General features: G+C 44.8%; 1 protein-coding gene across 1 annotated transcript in view; it reads left to right on the top strand.

The window, feature by feature from the left end:
- The window catches only part of LOC311107076 (RNA-binding motif, single-stranded-interacting protein 3-like), a 241,620-nt gene that overhangs the window by 185,862 nt on the left and 36,574 nt on the right, over positions 1 to 19,184 (top strand). Inside the window, exons 7-9 of the mRNA XM_084149535.1 lie at positions 4,549 to 4,655; positions 10,755 to 10,798; positions 16,581 to 16,677. Coding sequence (XP_084005661.1) covers positions 4,549 to 4,655; positions 10,755 to 10,798; positions 16,581 to 16,677 — 248 coding nt within the window. The remainder of the gene's footprint in view (positions 1 to 4,548; positions 4,656 to 10,754; positions 10,799 to 16,580; positions 16,678 to 19,184) is intronic.

Raw genomic sequence — 19,184 nt, 5'->3', positions numbered from 1 at the left:
AACGCCTCTAATGTGAATGCGATGACAGGTCACCTGTCCGCTCGGCTCGGAGCGGCAGCTTCAGGTGCAGGGGAATGGTGTTTGGACAAGGCTGGCTCACGTCGGCCCACAGCGCAGCCCTTTCGTTTGATCCTTCAGCTAGCTTAATCTAGCTCTCTCTCTCTGATCTCTACAGTTCCCTTCTACACAGAGATACCAATCTCGCTGACACACACAAAAAAACTAAAAGGGGACGGACACAGTAAAGACCTCCTGATCCCTGGCCAAAAGAGCCACCCGTTTCTCACGAGAAACCGCTCACTAAGGGCTTTTTCTTCTCCTTTGTTTTTCTTTCATTTCTGCCCTCAGTGGCTCTGTCTTTCCTCAGAAGGTGTTGTTTCTGACTTTTTATCTAGCCTGAAGCTCACCTGCTGTAGGAGTAGTGTGAGAATGTGGCCTTCAGAGAGTTGTTCTAAGAATGACGTATCACACAGAAAACTTAACTCGTTATGGCAATTACAGTGAGGGAAAAAAGTATTTGATCCCCTGCTGATTTTGTACGTTTGCCCACTGACAAAGAACTGATCAGTCTATAATTTTAATGGTAGATTTATTTGAACAATGAGAGACAGAATAACAACAAAAAAATCCAGAAAAACGCATGTCAAAAATGTTATAAATTGATTTGCATTTTTATGAGGGAAATAAGTATTTGACCCCTCTGCAAAACATGACTTAGTACTTGGTGGCAAAACCCTTGTTGGCAATCACAGAGGTCAGACGTTTCTTGTAGTTGGCCACCAGGTTTGCACACATCTCAGGAGGGATTTTGTCCCACTCCTCTTTGCAGATCTTCTCCAAGTCATTAAGGTTTCGAGGCTGACGTTTGGCAACTCGAACCTTCAGCTCCCTCCACAGATTTTCTATGGGATTAAGATCTGGAGACTGGCTAGGTCACTCCAGGACCTTAATGTGCTTCTTCTTGAGGCACTCCTTTGTTGCCTTGGCCGTGTGTTTTGGGTCATTGTCATGCTGAAATACCCATCCACGACCCATTTTCAATGCCCTGGCTGAGGGAAGGAGGTTCTCACCCAAGATTTGACGGTACATGGCCCCGTCCATCGTCCCTTTGATGCGGTGAAGTTGTCCTGTCCCCTTAGCAGAAAAACACCCCCAAAGCATAATGCTTCCACCTCCATGTTTGACGGTGGGGATGGTGTTCTTGGGGTCATAGTTGAGTTGATGCCAAAGAGCTCCATTTTGGTCTCATCTGACCACAACACTTTCACCCAGTTCTCCTCTGAATCATTCAGATGTTCATTGGCAAACTTCAGACGGGCATGTACAGTGGGGAAAAAAGTATTTAGTCAGCCACCAATTGTGCAAGTCCTCCCACATAAAAAGATGAGAGAGGCCTGTAATTTTCATCATAGGTACACGTCAACTATGACAGACAAAATGAGATTTTTTTTCTCCAGAAAATCACATTGTAGCATTTTTTATGAATTTATTTGCAAATTATGGTGGAAAATAAGTATTTGGTCAATAACAAAATTTCTCAATACTTTGTTATATACCCTTTGTTGGCAATGACACAGGTCAAACGTTTTCTGTAAGTCTTCACAAGGTTTTCACACACTGTTGCTGGTATTTTGGCCCATTCCTCCATGCAGATCTCCTCTAGAGCAGTGATGTTTTGGGGCTGTCGCTGGGCAACACAGACTTTCAACTCCCTCCAAAGATTTTCTATGGGGTTGAGATCTGGAGACTGGCTAGGCCACTCCAGGACCTTGAAATGCTTCTTACGAAGCCACTCCTTCGTTGCCCGGGCAGTGTGTTTGGGATCATTGTCATGCTGAAAGACCCAGCCACGTTTAATCTTCAATGCCCTTGCTGATGGAAGGAGGTTTTCACTCAAAATCTCACGATACATGGCCCCATTCATTCTTTCCTTTACACGGATCAGTCGTCCTGGTCCCTTTGCAGAAAAACAGCCCCAAAGCATGATGTTTCCACCCCCATGCTTCACAGTAGGTATGGTGTTCTTTGGATGCAACTCAGCATTCTTTGTCCTCCAAACACGACGAGTTGAGTTTTTACCAAAAAGTTCTATTTTGGTTTCATCTGACCATATGACATTCTCCCAATCCTCTTCTGGATCATCCAAATGCACTCTAGCAAACTTCAGACGGGCCTGGACATGTACTGGCTTAAGCAGGGGGACACGTCTTGCACTGCAGGATTTGAGTCCCTGACGGCGTAGTGCGTTACTGATGGTAGGCTTTGTTACTTTGGTCCCAGCTCTCTGCAGGTCATTCACTAGGTCCCCCCGTGTGGTTCTGGGATTTTTGCTCACCGTTCTTGTGATCATTTTGACCCCACGGGGTGAGATCTTGCGTGGAGCCCCAGATCGAGGGAGATTATCAGTGGTCTTGTATGTCTTCCAGTTCCTAATAATTGCTCCCACAGTTGATTTATTCAAACCAAGCTTCTTACCTATTGCAGATTCAGTCTTCCCAGCTTGGTGCAGGTCTACAATTTTGTTTCTGGTGTCCTTTGACAGCTCTTTGGTCTTGGCCATAGTGGAGTTTGGAGTGTGACTGTTTGAGGTTGTGGACAGTTGTCTTTTATACTGATAACAAGTTCAAACAGGTGCCATTAATACAGGTAACGAGTGGAGGACAGAGGAGCCTCTTAAAGAAGAAGTTACAGGTCTGTGAGAACCAGAAATCTTGCTTGTTTGTAGGTGACCAAATACTTAATTTCCACCATAATTTGCAAATAAATTCATAAAAAATCCTACAATGTGATTTTCTGGAATATTTTTCCTCAATTTGTCTGTCATAGTTGACGTGTACCTATGATGAAAATTACAGGCCTCTCTCATCTTTTTAAGTGGGAGAACTTGCACAATTGGTGGCAGACTAAATACTTTTTTCCCCCACTGTATATGTGGTTTCTTGAGCAGGGGGACCTTGCAGGCGCTGCAAGATTTCAGTCCTTCACGGCGTAGTGTGTTACCAATTGTTTTCTTGGTGACTATGGTCCCAGCTGCCTTGAGATCATTGACAAGATCCTCCCGTGTTGTTCTGGGCTGATTCCTCACCGTTCTCATGATCATTGCAACTCCACGAGGTGAGATCTTGCATGAAGCCCCAGGCCGAGGGAGATTGACAGTTATTTTGTGTTTCTTCCATTTGCGAATAATCGCACCAACTGTTGTCACCTTCTCACCAAGCTGCTTGGCGATGGTCTTGTAGCCCATTCCAGCCTTGTGTAGGTCTACAATCTTGTCCCTGACATCCTTGGAGAGCTCTTTGCTCTTGGCCATGGTGGAGAGTTTGGAATCTGATTGATTGCTTCTGTGGACAGGTGTCTTTTATACAGGTAACAAACTGAGATTAGGAGCACTCCCTTTAAGAGTGTGCTCCTAATCTCAGCTCGTTACCTGTATAAAAGACACCTGGGAGCCAGAAATCTTTCTGATTGAGAGGGGGTCAAATACTTATTTCCCTCATTAAAATGCATATCAATTTATAACATTTTTGACATGCGTTCTTCTGGATTTTGTTGTTGTTATTCTGTCTCTCACTGTTCAAATAAACCTACCATTAAAATTATAGACTGATCATTTCTTTGTCAGTGGGCAAACGTACAAAATCAGCAGGGGATCAAATACTTTTTTCCCTCACTGTATATCTTGGTGCTGCTGGGATTATCTACATTGTCTAGATATGGGACTATACCCAGTTGAGATCCCATGAAATGTCAATTGATAAGCTGCAGTTAGCCACTCCTTACCATTGCCTCTTGTGTATGCGTATAGTCCATTCATATTTTGAGGCTACTTCCTGGGTGACTGTATGGGATCTGATATTAAATAACAGAGGCGATGAATGGCTATGTTACCCCCATCGGTGTGAGTGTGATATTTCTCCCTATGTGACTTACAATGTTTCTGTCCATTCGCATTTCCCTCATTGCATGTACTGTAGCTGCTAGTGTCAGCACATGGATAGACTCCCCCCTGTGGTCACTCAGAGAACAACACACATTCTCACATTCTCACCCAAACACTGTATTGTAGCCCGATGAGAAGCCTTACCGGTTGCTGAGTGGAAAAAAGCATAAAGATGAAAAGTCAGGCGGAAAAGCTGTTCTAAGAAAATAGCGGGATTGTATAGGAGGGAACGGGAATGCCTTACAGAAATTAGCTTTGGCTGACAGAGCACTGAAACATTACCGTCTTTACGCAATTTATGAGAGCGATTACTCTGATTATTATTTCAACAATACCCAGCTATGCTCTTTCAAGGGCTGCCAGTGGGGCTGAGGCTGGGGGAAGGAAGGGCCTTGCCAAGACTGAGTGTCTGGGAGTTTCACAAGGCACTCCACGGGAGGGAGGGAGGGTTCAGAAAAGAGAAAAGGAGACACACTTCAAAAGGGCTCGGGTTCTTCAGAAGGGTTACTGTTTCAGTCTTCCTGACGTTGGTTTCAGTTTTCACTAACCCCCCCCCCTCTCTCTCTCGCTCTCTCTGTCTCTCCCTCTCTCTCTCTCTCTCTCTGCAGCCCCCAATGAGCCTTTACTGTGCAAATTCGCTGACGGAGGGCAGAAGAAACGCCAGAGCCAGAGCAAGTACCCGCAAAACGGGCGGCCGTGGCACAGGGAAGGCGAGGTAAGCCACTGGCTCATTACAGCTGCCATTTTGGTTCCATAGGTACAGCCATCTGGCAGTTACCATTAACCCTGCATTACATACCACCTACTCATGGCACTGGAATGACGTTTGGTTCAAAAGCGGGCATTTAACCTCTGAGGTAGTGGCAGTCTTAATAATTTATTGTCGGTTAGGACATCTACTTTGTGCATGACACAAGTAATTTTTCCAACAATTGTTTACAGACAGATTATTTCACTTATAATTCACTGTATCACAATTCCAGTGGGTCAGAAGTTTACATACACTAAGTTGACTGTGCCTTTAAACAGCTTGGAAAATTCCAGAAAATGATGTAATGGCTTTAGAAGCTTCTGATAAGCTAATTGACATCATTTGAGTCAATTGGAGGTGTACCTGTGGATGTATTTCAAGGCCTACCTTCAAACTCAGTGCCTCTTTGCTTGACATCATGGGAAAATCAAAAGAAATCAGCCAAGACCTCAAAAGAAATGGTAGACCTCCACAAGTCTGGTTCATCCTTGGGAGCAATTTCCAAAGGCCTGAAGGTACCGCGTTCATCTGTACAAACAATAGTACGCAAGTATAAACACCATGGGACCACGCAGCCGTCATACCGCCCAGGAAGGAGACGCGTTATGTCTCCTAGAGATGAATGTACTTTGGTGCGAAGAGTGCAAATCAATCCCAGAACAACAGCAAAGGACCTTGTGAAGATGATGGAGGAAACAGGTACAAAAGTATCTATATCCACAGTAAAACGAGTCCTATATCGACATAACCTGAAAGGCCGCTCAGCAAGGAAGAAGCCAGTGCTCCAAAACCGCCATAAAAAAGCCAGACGGTTTGCAACTGCACATGGGGACAAAGATCGTACTTTTTGGAGAAATGTCCTCTGGTCTGATGAAACAAAAATAGAACTGTTTGGCCATAATGACCATCGTTATGTTTGGAGGAAAAAGGGGAAGGCTTGCAAGCCGAAGAACACCATCCCAACCGTGAAGCACGGGGGTGGCAGCATCATGCTGTGGTGGTGCTTTGCTGCAGGAGGGACTGGTGCACTTCACAAAATAGATGGCATCATGAGGAAGGAAAATTATGTGGATATATTGAAGAAACATCTCAAGACATCGGTCAGGAAGTTAAAGCTTTGTCGCAAATGGATCTTCCAAATGGACAATGACCCCAAGCATACTTCCAAAGTTGTGGCAAAATGGCTTAAGCACAACAAAGTCAAGGTATTGGAATGGCCATTACAAAGCCCTGACCTCAATCCTATAGAAAATGTGTGGGCAGAACTGAAAAAACATGTGCGAGCAAGGAGGCCTACAAACCTGACTCAGTTACACCAGCTCTGTCAGAAGGAATGGGCCAAAATTCACCCAACTTATTGTGGGAAGCTTGTGGAAGGCTACCCGAAAGGTTTGACCCAAGTTAAACAATTTAAAGGCAATGCTACCAAATACTAATTGAGTGTATGTAAACTTCTGACCCACTGGGAATGTAATGAAGGAAATAAAAGCTGAAATAAATCATTCTCTCTACTATTATTCTGACATTTCACATTCTTAAAATAAAGTAGTGATCCTAACTGACCTAGGAATTTTTTACTAGGATTAAATGTCAGGAATTGTGAAAAACTGAGTTTAAATGTATTTGGCTAAGGTGTATGTAAACTTCTGACTTCAACTGTAAGTGTTCCCCCCATGGTTCATAGTGGTTCAGGCTTATAAATTGGATACCTAACATATTCAGCAGTTACAGCCTACAACGGGAAGGGCAGTTGGAGGGTTTTTCATGCGGGTCTACACCACTATGGAGAATATGAACTTGCAGGGGCTGACTGTTGTGCTGAAGCTGCTCGGTAGAAAGGAAAGGAAAATATATAGGCTCTCTGTGGAGATGGGCCTGACTGTGTGTCCTTCAGGACACATAACATACTCTCCAATCTGTCTGCTTGTTGGTTGTGTGTGTGTGTGTGATGTTTGTGTGTGCTTTGCAAGCATATATGTGTATGAGTGTGTGTGTCCATCACAGACTCAGCAGCCCAAACACTGAGCCCAGTGAGCCATGTTTACCCTAACAGCCCGTTGCTACAGAGCCTCACACACTGACAGGGTTAGCTGATTACACTTGATGCGATGTGAGAGGGAGTGTGCAGCATCTGGAAAGAGGAGGAGAGGAGAAAGGAGAAAAGAAAAGAGGCAGCATCACTAGAATAGACAGAATACACAACAACACTTTGGCTCTCTCTCATCTCTCCTCCCTGACCCTCCCTCTCCTCCCTCTCTCTCATCTCTCCTTCCTGACCCTCCATCTCTTCCCTCTCTCTCATCTCTCCTTCCTGACCCTCCCTCTCATCTCTCCTCCCTCTCTCTCATCTCTCCTCCCTCTCTCTCATCTCTCCTCCCTGACCCTCCCTCTCCTCCCTCTCTCTCATCTCTCCTCCCTGACCCTCCCTCTCCTCCCTCTCTCTCATCTCTCCTTCCTGACCCTCCATCTCTTCCCTCTCTCTCATCTCTCCTCCCTGACCCTCCCTCTCCTCCCTCTCTCTCATCTCTCCTTCCTGACCCTCCCTCTCCTCCCTCTCTCTCATCTCTCCTCCCTGACCCTCCCTCTCCTCCCTCTCTCTCATCTCTCCTTCCTGACCCTCCCTCTCCTCCCTCTCTCTCATCTCTCCTCCCTGACCCTCCCTCTCCTCCCTCTCTCTCATCTCTCCTCCCTCTCTCTCATCTCTCCTCCCTGACCCTCCCTCTCCTCCCTCTCTCTCATCTCTCCTTCCTGACCCTCCCTCTCTCCTCCCTCTCTCTCATCTCTCCTCCCCCTCTCTCATTTCTCCTCCCTCCCTCTCTCTCATCTCTCCTCCCCACACAGTAACAGTCCTTAGATTAAAACGCTCATGATTCGTGTTTTTATCGTCACAAAAAGGCCCTCCCATAGCCTCAGGCTCATCAGCTCGGAAGAGTCTTACATCTCTCCTCCCTTGTCTCTCCCCTTTCCTCCCTCCCTCCCTCCCTGCTTCCCATTACTATGGTTAAGGACATGATTGAGAGGCTGGTGGAGGCTTAAGTGCTGAAGTTGTTGGGGCCTCTGCGTGTGTGTTTGCGTGTGTGCGTGAGAGAGTGCTTGCACATACGTACGTATGTATATGTGTGTGTTGGCACGTTTGTTCGTACCTTTATTTGTGTGTGTGTGTGTGTGTGTCAGCGAGGCCCCCACAGTCATTTATCAAAAGCACAGCTAGGGTTGGGGGATAGGCATCACATGTGAGTCTGTTTATCAGACGCTCTCCGATCCTTCACCAGGGACCTCCCGTTCCATAGCCAGATGAAGAGGGCCGCCGGCGCACGCCATTTGTTTACGTTCTCCATCGAACCCCCTTTTGAAGTCAGCCAAACTCCCAGAACACATGTTTGGTGTAGTAGAACACCCATAGAGCAGCAAACAAACACATTGTAGCTTGATTAGTCAATATCAATAATTGAACAGGGGTCAGAAGTCAAATGTTTTCTTCCAAGTGACTATGAGGCATGCAAACACTCTCTCAAACGTGTTACATCTTAAGAATGAGTCACGCATGCTCACACAGACACACACACACGACACACACTCATACACACCTTAAATGATTAAATCATTAACACACACACGTAGTCTCACAAAGTCACACTAGCGTTAAGTGCGTTCTCTTGGGGAAAGTGTTACTGCGAAAACCACCCAGTTGTCCCCTGTGTGAAAGGAAGTCTGACAGATGTTTTTGAGAGAGAGGGTGGGTGTGTCGTACAACCGGACACAACCGGACACACCATGGATGGCTGGTGTTTCCTGTGGAAGTCCAGTACAGGTGTTCTTCCAGCTGCCGGAAGGGCCGTCCTCAAACTACCCATTTTAGTGGGATCTCTTTGTATCACACCCACATACTGTACTACAGTATACACAGACACTCTCACACACTTCCTCCCACTTTCTGTCATTCACATACTCCAACTTCCTGTCCTAGACATATACTGAGTGTACAAAACATTAGGAACACCTGCTCTTTTCATGACATAGACTGACCAAGTGAATCCAGGTGAAACCTATGATCCCTTATTTTTTAAATGTTTTTATTATTTTTATTTTACCCTTAAAAAAAAAAATGTTTCCCTTTATTACTTTCCAACCCCACCACCCCTTCCCCAATTGAGAACAACAACGCTTAGGCCTCTACTTCCAGCTTATACTAAATACATTTTATGGACACAGTCAATTTTACAATAAATATATTTTGTTTGTTTTTACTTCTGAACTTCCTCTAACCTCAACCTCTCCGATCATTTTCATGGGATGGCAGGTAGCTTAGTGGTTAAGAGCGTTGTGCCAGTAACCGAAAGGTCGCTGGTTCTAATCCCTGAGCCGACTTGGTGAAAAATCTGTTGATGTGCTCTTGAGCAAGGCACTTAACCCTAATTGCTCATGTAAGTCGCTCTGGATAAGAGCGTCTGCAAAATTGATGTAACTTGTTAAATCAGTGTAGATGAAGGGGAGGAGACAGGTTAAGGAAGGATTTTTAAGCCTTGAGACGTGTATGTGTGCCATTCAGAGGGTAAATGGGCAAGACAAAAGATTTAAGTGCCTTTAACGGGGTATGGTAGTAGGTGCCAGGCGCACCGGTTTGTGTCAAGAATTGCAATGCTGCTGGGTTTTTCACGCTCAACAGTTTCCCGTGTGTATCAAGAATGGTCCACCACCCAAAGGACATCCAGCTAACTTGATACGACTATGGGAAGCATTGGAGTCAACATGGGCCAGCATCCCTGTGGAACGCTTTCGACACCTTGTAGAGTCCATGCCCTGATGAATTGAGGCTTTTCTGAGGGCAAAAGGGGTGTTCCTAATGTTTTGTACACTCAGTGTATACTCTCACTTTCTCTTGTACATACTGTAACTCTCTCTTCTTCTCTTTCTCAGACACATGTACTTTCTCACGTACACTCTTTTCTCTCTCTCCTCATCATCTCACTTTCTCTTTCTCTTTCTTACACACTTTCTCTCTCTCTCTCTTTGTACCGGACGCGACAACAGAATACATAATCAGTCATGGCGATGCAGCCGACCCTTATGGGGGATTGTCTGTGTGAGCCAAGCAGCCATGATGTGGAATTCATTAACACATGGAAGCAAGGGCACCACGCACGGGACTTATCAGCCTCACCAGACAGCTGGCCATGTCTGGGATGGCCATTAGCACGTAGAGGCACACAGACGTAGACAAATACACACACAGACATAAAGACACACACACATGCACACACACAGACATGAACATATAGACACAGCCACACAGTGAAACATGCAGTGCATGCATACCGTGATCCACATGCAGATGCATACACTCAGACACAAACCGGTAGACACACTTCCTGTCAGTGGTACATACTTTCTCTCAAATGCAAACATGCATACACTCACACTCAAACACACTTGCACGAATGAACACACACCCAGGCCTAGTGTATGTTATGCTCACGCACACATCCGCAGTGGCCGTGTCACTGAGGGCTGATGCATCCAGTGTGGGATTCATGTAGATCTCTGTTTCCCCTCACTCACGTGGGTGAGGTCCATCCCTTCTAGTTGCTGAGGGTCATTCCTCCTTTTTAGCTCACGCAACCTTCCTAGAGGAATGAGATAGAGGTAGAGAGAGAGAGAGAGAGAGAGAGAGAGAGGGAGAGAGAGAGAGGGAGAGAGGGAGAGGGAGCGGGAGAGAGAGAGAGAGAGAGAAGTGTGCTGATGAAATCTGAAACCTCAGCAGCCTCCCGTTAAAAGAAATGGGATTAGCCATCCTCCGGGAGAGAGGCTTCAGGAATGCAGATGACGGATTGCAGGGAGAGAAAGAGGAAGAGAGACAAGGGCCTCACACACTTTCATGCATACGCTCACTGTCCTTCCTCCCTTCTTTCTCTTTCCCTCTCAAAGCTTGCATCGATCGTTGTCCCAAATGCATAAAGTGTATTGAAATCCCTTATGTTTCCTATCTCTCAAATCCTGTCCATTATGGTGACGTAAAATACAAATTCAATGATGAACCTGTGATATGTCTCTCTTGTGTTGCAGACTGGTATGCAGTTAACATATGATCCTGCTGCTATGCAGAACGGGTAAGAGTCAGTCTATACATCCCTGGCATGTTCCATCCCTCTGAGCAATCTATACGACTTGTTCAATATGATTGTCATATCTCTTGATTAATGTGGTGTGTGCACTTTGTTACTATTTGATTCAAAGAATCTATAAGAGATGTAGTGACGCTAGGTCTCAGGTCTCAGTGCGTGTATGCTTTCATGGCTGGTTGCCTGCATGTGTGCCTGTCCCTTTGTCTGTGACTCTAAGTGAGTGTGAGTGTGTGTGCGCCTTCTGTGCCTGTGTACTAAGGGGTGCCATGGAAATGAATGGCCTAGCATAGTGTTCTATTTTTCACTGTGTGCTGTAACAGGAAGGGGAGGAGAGCCTTGAGTTCCATCCTCTCAATGTGGCCTCAGTCTGTGACAGGAAGCTTCTCTCTCACTCCCTGCTTCTCCCAGCTTCCTGAAGCACTTATCTCAATGACTCTGGAATAATACTGGATGAATGAATAGAATCTCATTAGATACAGCATTGGCCATTTTAGAACCATAATAGTAAGCTGTGATTATGAGGCTTACAATGAATAAAAGAGAATAGCACAGTGACCACTTAGTAGACATACACTACAAGACCAAAAGTATGTGGACACCTGCTCGTTGAACATCTCATTCCAAAATCATGGGCATTAATATGGAGTTGGTCCCCCCTTTGCTGCTACAGTGGGGAAAAAAAGTATTTAGTCAGCCACCAATTGTGCAAGTTCTCCCACTTAAAAAGATGAGAGAGGCCTGTAATTTTCATCATAGGTACACGTCAACTATGACAGACAAATGGAGAGAAAAAAATCCAGAAAATCACATTGTAGGATTTTTAATGAATTTATTTGCAAATTATGGTGGAAAATAAGTATTTGGTCACCTACAAACAAGCAAGATGTCTGGCTCTCACAGACCTGTAACTTCTTCTTTAAGAGGCTCCTCTGTCCTCCACTCATTATCTGTATTAATGGCACCTGTTTGAACTTGTTATCAGTATAAAAGACACCTGTCCACAACCTCAAACAGTCACACTCCAAACTCCACTATGGCCAAGACCAAAGAGCTGTCAAAGGACACCAGAAACAACATTGTAAACCTGCACCAGGCTGGGAAGACTGAATCTGCAATAGGTAAGCAGCTTTGTTTGAAGAAATCAACTGTGGGAGCAATTATTAGGAAATGGAAGACATACAAGACCACTGATAATCTCCCTCGATCTGGGGCTCCACGCAAGATCTCACCCCGTGGGGTCAAAATGATCACAAGAACGGTGAGCAAAAATCCCAGAACCACACGGGGGGACCTAGCGAATGACCTGCAGAGAGCTGGGACCAAAGTAACAAAGCCTACCATCAGTAACACACTACGCCGCCAGGGACTCAAATCCTGCAGTGCAAGACGTGTCCCCCTGCTTAAGCCAGTACATGTCCAGGCCCGTCTGAAGTTTGCTAGAGTGCATTTGGATGATCCAGAAGAGGATTGGGAGAATGTCATATGGTCAGATGAAACCAAAATAGAACTTTTTGGTAAAAACTCAACTCGTCGTGTTTGGAGGACAAAGAATGCTGAGTTGCATCCAAAGAACACCATACCTACTGTGAAGCATGGGGGTGGAAACATCATGCTTTGGGGCTGTTTTTCTGCAAAGGGACCAGGACGACTGATCCGTGTAAAGGAAAGAATGAATGGGGCCATGTATCGTGAGATTTTGAGTGAAAACCTCCTTCCATCAGCAAGGGCATTGAAGATGAAACGTGGCTGGGTCTTTCAGCATGACAATGATCCCAAACACACTGCCCGGGCAACGAAGGAGTGGCTTCGTAAGAAGCATTTCAAGGTCCTGGAGTGGCCTAGCCAGTCTGCAGATCTCAACCCCATAGAAAATCTTTGGAGGGAGTTGAAAGTCCGTGTTGCCCAGCGACAGCCCCAAAACATCACTGCTCTAGAGGAGATCTGCATGGAGGAATGGGCCAAAATACCAGCAACAGTGTGTGAAAACCTTGTGAAGACATACAGAAAACGTTTGACCTGTGTCATTGCCAACAAAGGGTATATAACAAAGTATTGAGAAATGTTTGTTATTGACCAAATACTTATTTTCCACCATAATTTGCAAATAAATTCATTAAAAATCCTACAATGTGATTTTCTGGATTTTTTTTTCTCATTTTGTCTGTCATAGTTGATGTGTACCTATGATGACAATTACAGGCCTCTCTCATCTTTTTAAGTGGGAGAACTTGCACAATTGGTGGCTGACTAAATACTTTTTTCCCCCACTGTATAACAGCCTCCACTCTTCTGAGAAGGCTTTCCACTAGATGTTGGAACATTCCTGTGGGGACTTGCTTCCATTTAGCCATTAGTGCATTAGTGAGGTTGGGCACTGGTGTTGGGCGATTAGGCCCTCAGTCGGCATTCTAATTCATCCCAAAGGTGTTCGATGGGTTGAGGTCAGGGCTCTGTGCAGGCCAGTCAAGTTCTTCCACACTGATCTCGACAAACCATTTCTGTATGGACCTCGCTTTGTGCACAGGGGCATTGTCATGCTAAAACAGGAAAGGGCCTTCCCCAAACTGTTGCCACAAAGTTGGAAGCACAGAATCGTCTAGATTGTCATTGTATGCTGTAGCGTTAAGATTTCCCTTCACTGGAACTAAGGGGCCTAGCCCGAACCATGAAAAACAGCCCTAGACCATTATTCCTCCTCCACCAAACTTTACAGTGGTCACTATGCATTGGGGCAGGCAGCGTTCTCCTGGCATCCGCCAAACCCAGATTCGTCCGTCGGACTCATTTCCGAGAACGCATTTCCACTACACCAGAGTTCAATGGCGGCGAGCTTTACATCACTCCAGCTGATGCTTGGCATTGCGCATGGTGATCTTAGGCTTGTGTGCGGCTGCTCGGCCATGGAAACCCATTTCATGAAGCTCCTGACGAACAGTTATTGTGTTGACGTTGCTTCCAGTGGCAGTTTGGAACTCTGTAGTGAGTGCTGCAACCGAGGACAGACGATCTTTACGCGCTTCAGCACTCGGCGGTCCCATTCTGTGAGCTTGTGTGGCCTACCACTTCGCGGCTGAGCCGTTGTTGCTCCTAGACATTTCCACTTCACAGTAACAGCACTTACAGTTGACCGGGGCAGCTCTAGCAGGGCAGAAATGTGACGAACTGACTTGTTGGAAAGGTGGCATCTTAAGACGGTCCATGTTGAAAGTCACTGAGCTCTTCAGTAAGGCCACATTCTACTGCCAATGTTTGTGTATGGAGATTGCATGGCTGTGTGCTCGATTTTATACACCTGTCAGCAACGGTTGTGGCTGAAATAGCCGAATCCACTAATTTGAAAGGATGTCCACATACTTTTGTATAAGTAGTGTATATGGAGAATAAATGCCTGCAGTATGTTGGGATTACTTCAAAGCTTTAGTCGGTGACAATAGTTCTACCTTTAAAAGCCCAACGCTCAATCTCAAAATCAAATCATTTCTGGGTAAGAATTATGAGTACCTTCCTGTATTTTTTTATTTTTTTTAATAAAAAAAAGACATCTCAAGTAAGAATTTTGCTAAGACTGTTTGGGAGTGGTCTGATTGAGGGGCCTAATTGGACGAGCCTAATGGAAGGGATATGTAACCTGAAAACGAGCTGTTATTGGCAGAGAGGTTTGAAACTCTCTTTGTTATTGGTCTATTAACTTATACCGCCTGGTGATGTCGCCAGGCAGGCCAAAACTCCATCCCACCAAAACAGGCAGAAATTTCAGGCAGTCTTTTCAAACAGCTCTTACACTAAAATGGCATTGTCATAATTTTCACAATTTCACGGTATTATTCCAAACTCATAGTGGAGTCATTCCACCTCAAAAAGCACAAGAAAGAGGTTTCTAACTACAGAAACGATTTCAGAACAATCTGAGATGGTGGGTGACATGGCTTGCTGAAATGACATGGAACGACCCAGTGTGGAAATACGTAGAAATAAGACAACTGGAAAATCACATTTTTGACTGCCTTTATTTCCTTGGCATTTTCATACAAATATTAACAGCAAGAAGAACAAACACGTTTCGTCAGTACGTGTTTTTATTCCACATGTAGTTCAACATATCTAATCCAAGATATGTTCACATAAAATAAAATGAATAGAGGAATAGTGTAAAGGATAGCAATACAGCATGTACTGTAAGTAAGGCTTTTCTATTTTGGAATTATATGTAGCCTATGTACAAAGCTCAAACATGATAGTTGTATCATAATATATGCCATTTAGCAGACGCTTTTATCCAAAGTGACTTAGTGACTTTGACATGCATGCATTTTTTACGTATGGGTGGTCCCGGGAATCAAACCCCCTATCCTGGCATTGCAAGTGCCATGCTCTACCAACTGAGTTACATAGGACCATTGAGAGTGGCACTTAACCAGCTAGCGGATAGAAATGACACCCAGGGCTGTTGTAGATCTGAAACAACATCACAACATGATAAAGTAGCCTGCCAGCTCTTTTCCCAAGAGCCGAGTTCAACACTTTGGAATAGCCTTCTTTAAATGCATAGAGTTTTTCCAAACACTGTGGATTGAAGTCAGCCAGCAGCCTAAGCCAGTCAGCATGGTATAGCCTTAATACTCGAGGCTAGGGGGCGGAAACACAGACAACCCTCTTTTTATACGATGACAAAGCTCAATTTGAGCCGATAAAACCAGACTTTTCAATCGAGAAGCCATAAGACGCTTCATGAAACTTTTATGCGCCCGACGGAACACAATATATTGCTTTGTGTTTGATTTGAAACCAGACAATGTCGAGCTATACACTCATGTGGGAAGCTCTGTCTGCACGGCCTCAAAGACTGACTGTGTGACTGAGGATCTGTGCATAGACCACGATGTGGGTGTGTGTGTGGATGTGTGTAGTGTCTGTGGGTGTGTGTGTGGATGTGTGTAGTGTCTGTGGGTGTGTGTATTGTGTAAGTGTGGATGTATCAAGGGATTGAAAGGTCTTTTAGTAGAGAGATTGTGTCTGTTGTATGGTCCATTCCAGTCCTTATGTGGATAGAGACTGGCTCGAGGTATATGAGTGTCAAACGATTCCATATGGTTCAGTTCAACTGTTTCTCAACGCTGGTCCCGGGGACCCAAAGGAGTGCACATTTTAGTTGTTTTCCCTAGCACTCAGACACCTGATTCAAATCATAGGCCTGATGATGAGTTCATTTTTTTTGATCAACTGTGTTAGTGCTAGGGGCAAAAATACAACTGTGTTTGTGTTAGTGCTAGGGGCAAAAATACAACTGTGTTAGTGCTAGGGGCAAAAATACAACTGTGTTAGTGCTAGGGGCAAAAATACAACTGTGTTAGTGCTAGGGGCAAAAATACAACTGTGTTAGTACTAGGGGCAAAAATACAAATGTGTTAGTGCTAGGGGCAAAAATACAACTGTGTTAGTGCTAGGGGCAAAAATACAACTGTGCACCTCTTTGTTGGAGATTATTGCATAAAAAGACTAAGGCATAAACACACAAATATGCCCCCACATACTGGTGTATATCTCTCTGTTACATAGTAGAACATGTATGTAAATTGTCAGTCAGCTTTTTGAAACAGTAGTTGACTAACCAAACAGAACTCCTTAATAAACACTTAATAGGCCCCTAAATAACCATGATCATCCTGATATTTCAATGCAGACAGTTGTAATGCATGGAGACCTATAGTGCCATCCAGTACCAGTGTCTGACCTCCCTTTCTCTGCTCTGTTTCCTCTCTCCCCTTAGGTTCTACTCCTCGCCTTACAGTATCGCCACCAACCGCATGATCGCACAGACATCCATTACGCCCTTCATCGCTGCTTCCCCCGTCTCCACATATCAGGTGGGTGATGTACTGGAGTGTAGCCAGAGGGAGATAGCTGTGGGGCGGCTGGGGACTGGCTGGGAGATGGGCAAGCTGGGGGGCTGGAAAACAGCAAGGGGCTCTCAGAGATTCTCAACTTCTGAGCTTTCCTCATTGGTTTGCCAACGATGCTGGATGACATCTGTTTTGTAGGCAGTAAACACAAAAAAAAAAAGGCTCAACAGAAAAAGAGCAGGAAAGAGACTGAGGGAAAAGAGAGAAAAGCAACGCCCGTTAGGAATTAGTGTTGGGAAAAACAAACAGTTTCTCCTTCGCTTTCCAGACCCTGTTGTGCTTTTCAAGCATTTTTAAGCTGTCATTCCTTTCATAGTCATTTTACTTAATTTTCCTGCTAACTGAATTCCACACTTTGCATCCCAGTTGATCCCTGGAACCATGTGAAACGGAGCGTAACGTAAGGGGGAAATTGAACTGCGCGAAACATCAATAGCGTTTCCATTGCTAAACGCGCACAATTTCACGGACCTCCAGATGTTTGACTGCAACAAGCAGAAGGGAAAGGGAAGAGACACTGTTCAGTTCACCTACACTTTCCCCCAAGAGCACTCGCTGTTTATCATTGAGCCTTATTAGAATGCAGAAAGAGGGAGAGCGGCAGGGAGAGAGAGAGAGATGGAATGATAAATAGTGAGAGAGCAAGAAAGAGAGAGCGATGGAGAGAGAGAGATGGAAAGAAAGAGAAAGATGGAGAGAGAGAGAGAGAGAGAGAGAGACAGAGAGAGAGAGAGAGAGAGAGAGAGAGACGTAGAGAGAAAGAGAGAGGAAGGAAAGAGAGAGGGGAGGGGGTTGGTTGGTGAAGGTTGGCATGCCCGCCTTTCAGAAGCGTCTGATTAAAACTCAGGTACAGCATTGGGGGGAGATAGGGGCCGGGGCGCAGCGCTAATCCGTGTTCTGAAGGCTTCTCAAATTGATTTATCAAAAACAATGGCCGGGCTTTTGAGGAATATTAGTCCTCACAGTTTCAATATCGGCCACCACTGCTTCCTGTAACATTGCCCTTCAGCCAGGCAGCGCCAGGCAAGGTGAGTCCTCCATCTTCTGCTCAAGTACAAAGAGTAGAGCAGGCAGGCACCAAAGCACATGAGACAAAGGAATCATTAGTGGCCAAAATTGAGAAAAATTATATGATTTCAGCCCTTTCTGGTCAAACATTTCTGCATATTGCACACACATATTTTGTATTATCTCCTATTATATATAATCTGCCTGATGCAGAGAATGTATTGTTTATTGAATTGTGGGTTTTACAGTTCCAATTGTATTTATTTACTGTATCTAGAAAATAACAAACAAACTAAAACGGTATAAAATGTCCATTCTTCAAATGTTCATTGTAAACTGTTTTTCTTTGGACTGTCTTTCTTTGGACTGTGTACTCTGGGAAAACATCTTGATTACTTCGTCACATGACAGTGGACAGTCCAGTCCACTTCCTGGTCTAGCCATACAGTCTGCCCTGCTGTGGTCTGTCTGCCTTAATGGAAGCACAAGCTTAGAGTAGGGTCAGCCAGAGGTAGACACACATCGTCAGACCAGACCACTGGACAACATAGTCAGTCACACAATGTACCAGCTTCTTATTTAGTCACCACTGCCATTAAGTCACTACTGCCACTGCTACTGGATCCATGATGAGAATTTGTTTTTAAGAAAATAATAATAATACAATTACAAAAATCTCAGTCAAAACATAGAAAAACACACAAAGTCTTTAAATGAAATTCCAACGGAATTTGAATCTTGTTGATGTCGCATGGGAAAATTGTAAAAGTGGACGATTAGGGAACAAAGCTTTGTCTCCTCTCTGTTTTCTTCCTATTGGTCGAGAACAAACATTGAGAGGAAGTAACAAACAAGCGTGGCTCTATTCAATCAAAAAATACGTCCTTGTTTAGGCATGCTCCAAATCATGGGCTTTAACGAGCTCAGAGGATTGGCGTTCTTATAGAAGATTAGCATCTATTTGTCTTTGTTGAGTCCAATCATTTTCCCAAGGATCAATGGGTAGACTTGTTTGTCTCTGACAAGCTGTCTAATGCTGCTCTCCAGCAAATCTAAATGGTCAATTTATTCAACTGTGGCTTCTCTCACTGTCGATGGCAGGAATTCTATTGAACTGAATGGTCCACATGGTCCAATAGAGCAGGAGACTTGTTCTCTTTCAGGGTCAGTTTGTGGGTTCTTGTCATGATATTTGGGTTGCCGCTGTCGAGCCAAGCCCGGTTGAGCCGTCTTGGCCTGTGGCATTACACGCTGTGCCTAATTCTGCCAATTCAAGGCTTGTGTGTTTTCAACTGGCCAAGGCTTGTTAGCTCCATCGAACCTCAACGGAAGTAACAGTAGGAAAGGAAAAGGCACAAGCATGCTTTGGCATGCAGAGAAATAGTGTGACAATGGAAAACCAGTTATTGCATACTGTTGATTGTAAGAGAAAATAGGTGGCATGGGTTATCTTAAGTCAATAA

The sequence above is a fragment of the Coregonus lavaretus genome (assembly GCF_964263955.1).
Source record: "Coregonus lavaretus genome assembly, chromosome: 3".
Classification (NCBI taxonomy): domain Eukaryota; kingdom Metazoa; phylum Chordata; class Actinopteri; order Salmoniformes; family Salmonidae; genus Coregonus; species Coregonus lavaretus.
The sequence above is the reverse complement of the archived record's forward strand: the minus strand, read 5'-3'. Positions and strand labels throughout refer to the sequence as shown.